Below are 1,050 nucleotides of genomic sequence, written 5' to 3'. Positions count from 1 at the left end.
TCACTCATTTATTCACTCACTCACTCATTCATTCATTCACTCACTCACTCATTTACTCATTCATTCACTCACTCACTCACTCATTCACTCATTCATTCATTCATTCACTCACTCACTCACTCACTCATTCACTCACTCACTCATTCACTCACTCACTCATTCACTCACTCACTCACTCATTCACTCACTCACTCACTCATTCACTCATTCACTCACTCATTCATTCACTCACTAACTCATTCATTCACTCACTCACTCACTCATTCACTCACTCACTCATTCACTCACTCATTTATTCACTCACTCACTCATTCATTCACTCACTCACTCATTTACTCACTCATTCATTCACTCACTCACTCACTCATTCACTCACACATTCACTCACTCACTCATTCATTCATTCACTCACTCATTCACTCACTCACTCACTCATTCACTCATTCATTCATTCACTCACTCATTCATTCACTCGCTCACTCACTCACTCACACATTCACTCACTCACTCACTCACTCATTCACTCACTCACTCATTCATTCATTCACTCACTCATTCATTCAGAACAGCTTTCTCTGACATTCGATCTGAGTAGGCACATACCTTGTCCCCTTTGATAGACAGACCTTGTAGTCCTTGGGGGCCAATAGGCCCATCAGAACCTTTTTCACCCTAGAAACAACATGGCAGCGTTATCAGTGAATTCAGGCTAGGATTTGGAAAACAAGTCAGCGTCACAGCCAGTAAATGACTGATGCGGCATCAGGCCCATCCCTGAGATGAAGCTGTATGGTACTTCCCAGTCAGCGCTGGTCCATTGGTGCTGCCCGGAGCAGCTCCCATGTGTGAAGGCTGACGTGGAAATCCTGTCATTTGGTCCCAGAGTGACCACCTGGCAACCAAGCCAGGCCCAGACCCAAAGCCCAGGTGCTCTGCCCCTGGTATGCGGGCTGGGTCCTGTCATGAGGCCTTGTGTGTGTGTGTGTGTGTATGTGTGTATATGTCTAGGTATGTCTATATGTCTGTGGACATGTGTACATGTGTGTGTGC

The 1,050-nt window shown here is 45.6% G+C and overlaps 1 protein-coding gene across 3 annotated transcripts in view; it reads right to left on the bottom strand.

The window, feature by feature from the left end:
* Positions 1-1,050, bottom strand: part of COL28A1 (collagen type XXVIII alpha 1 chain) — an 86,899-nt gene that overhangs the window by 41,681 nt on the left and 44,168 nt on the right. For all 3 annotated transcript variants that reach the window (XM_027871979.1, XM_027871981.1, XM_027871982.1), the window contains exon 15: positions 604-672. In XM_027871979.1, the coding sequence (XP_027727780.1) occupies positions 604-672 (69 nt within the window). The remainder of the gene's footprint in view (positions 1-603; positions 673-1,050) is intronic.

The sequence above is a fragment of the Vombatus ursinus genome, unplaced genomic scaffold (assembly GCF_900497805.2).
Source record: "Vombatus ursinus unplaced genomic scaffold, bare-nosed wombat genome assembly UNPS02014799.1, whole genome shotgun sequence".
In the NCBI taxonomy this organism is placed as follows: Eukaryota; Metazoa; Chordata; class Mammalia; order Diprotodontia; family Vombatidae; genus Vombatus; species Vombatus ursinus.
The sequence above is the reverse complement of the archived record's forward strand: the minus strand, read 5'-3'. Positions and strand labels throughout refer to the sequence as shown.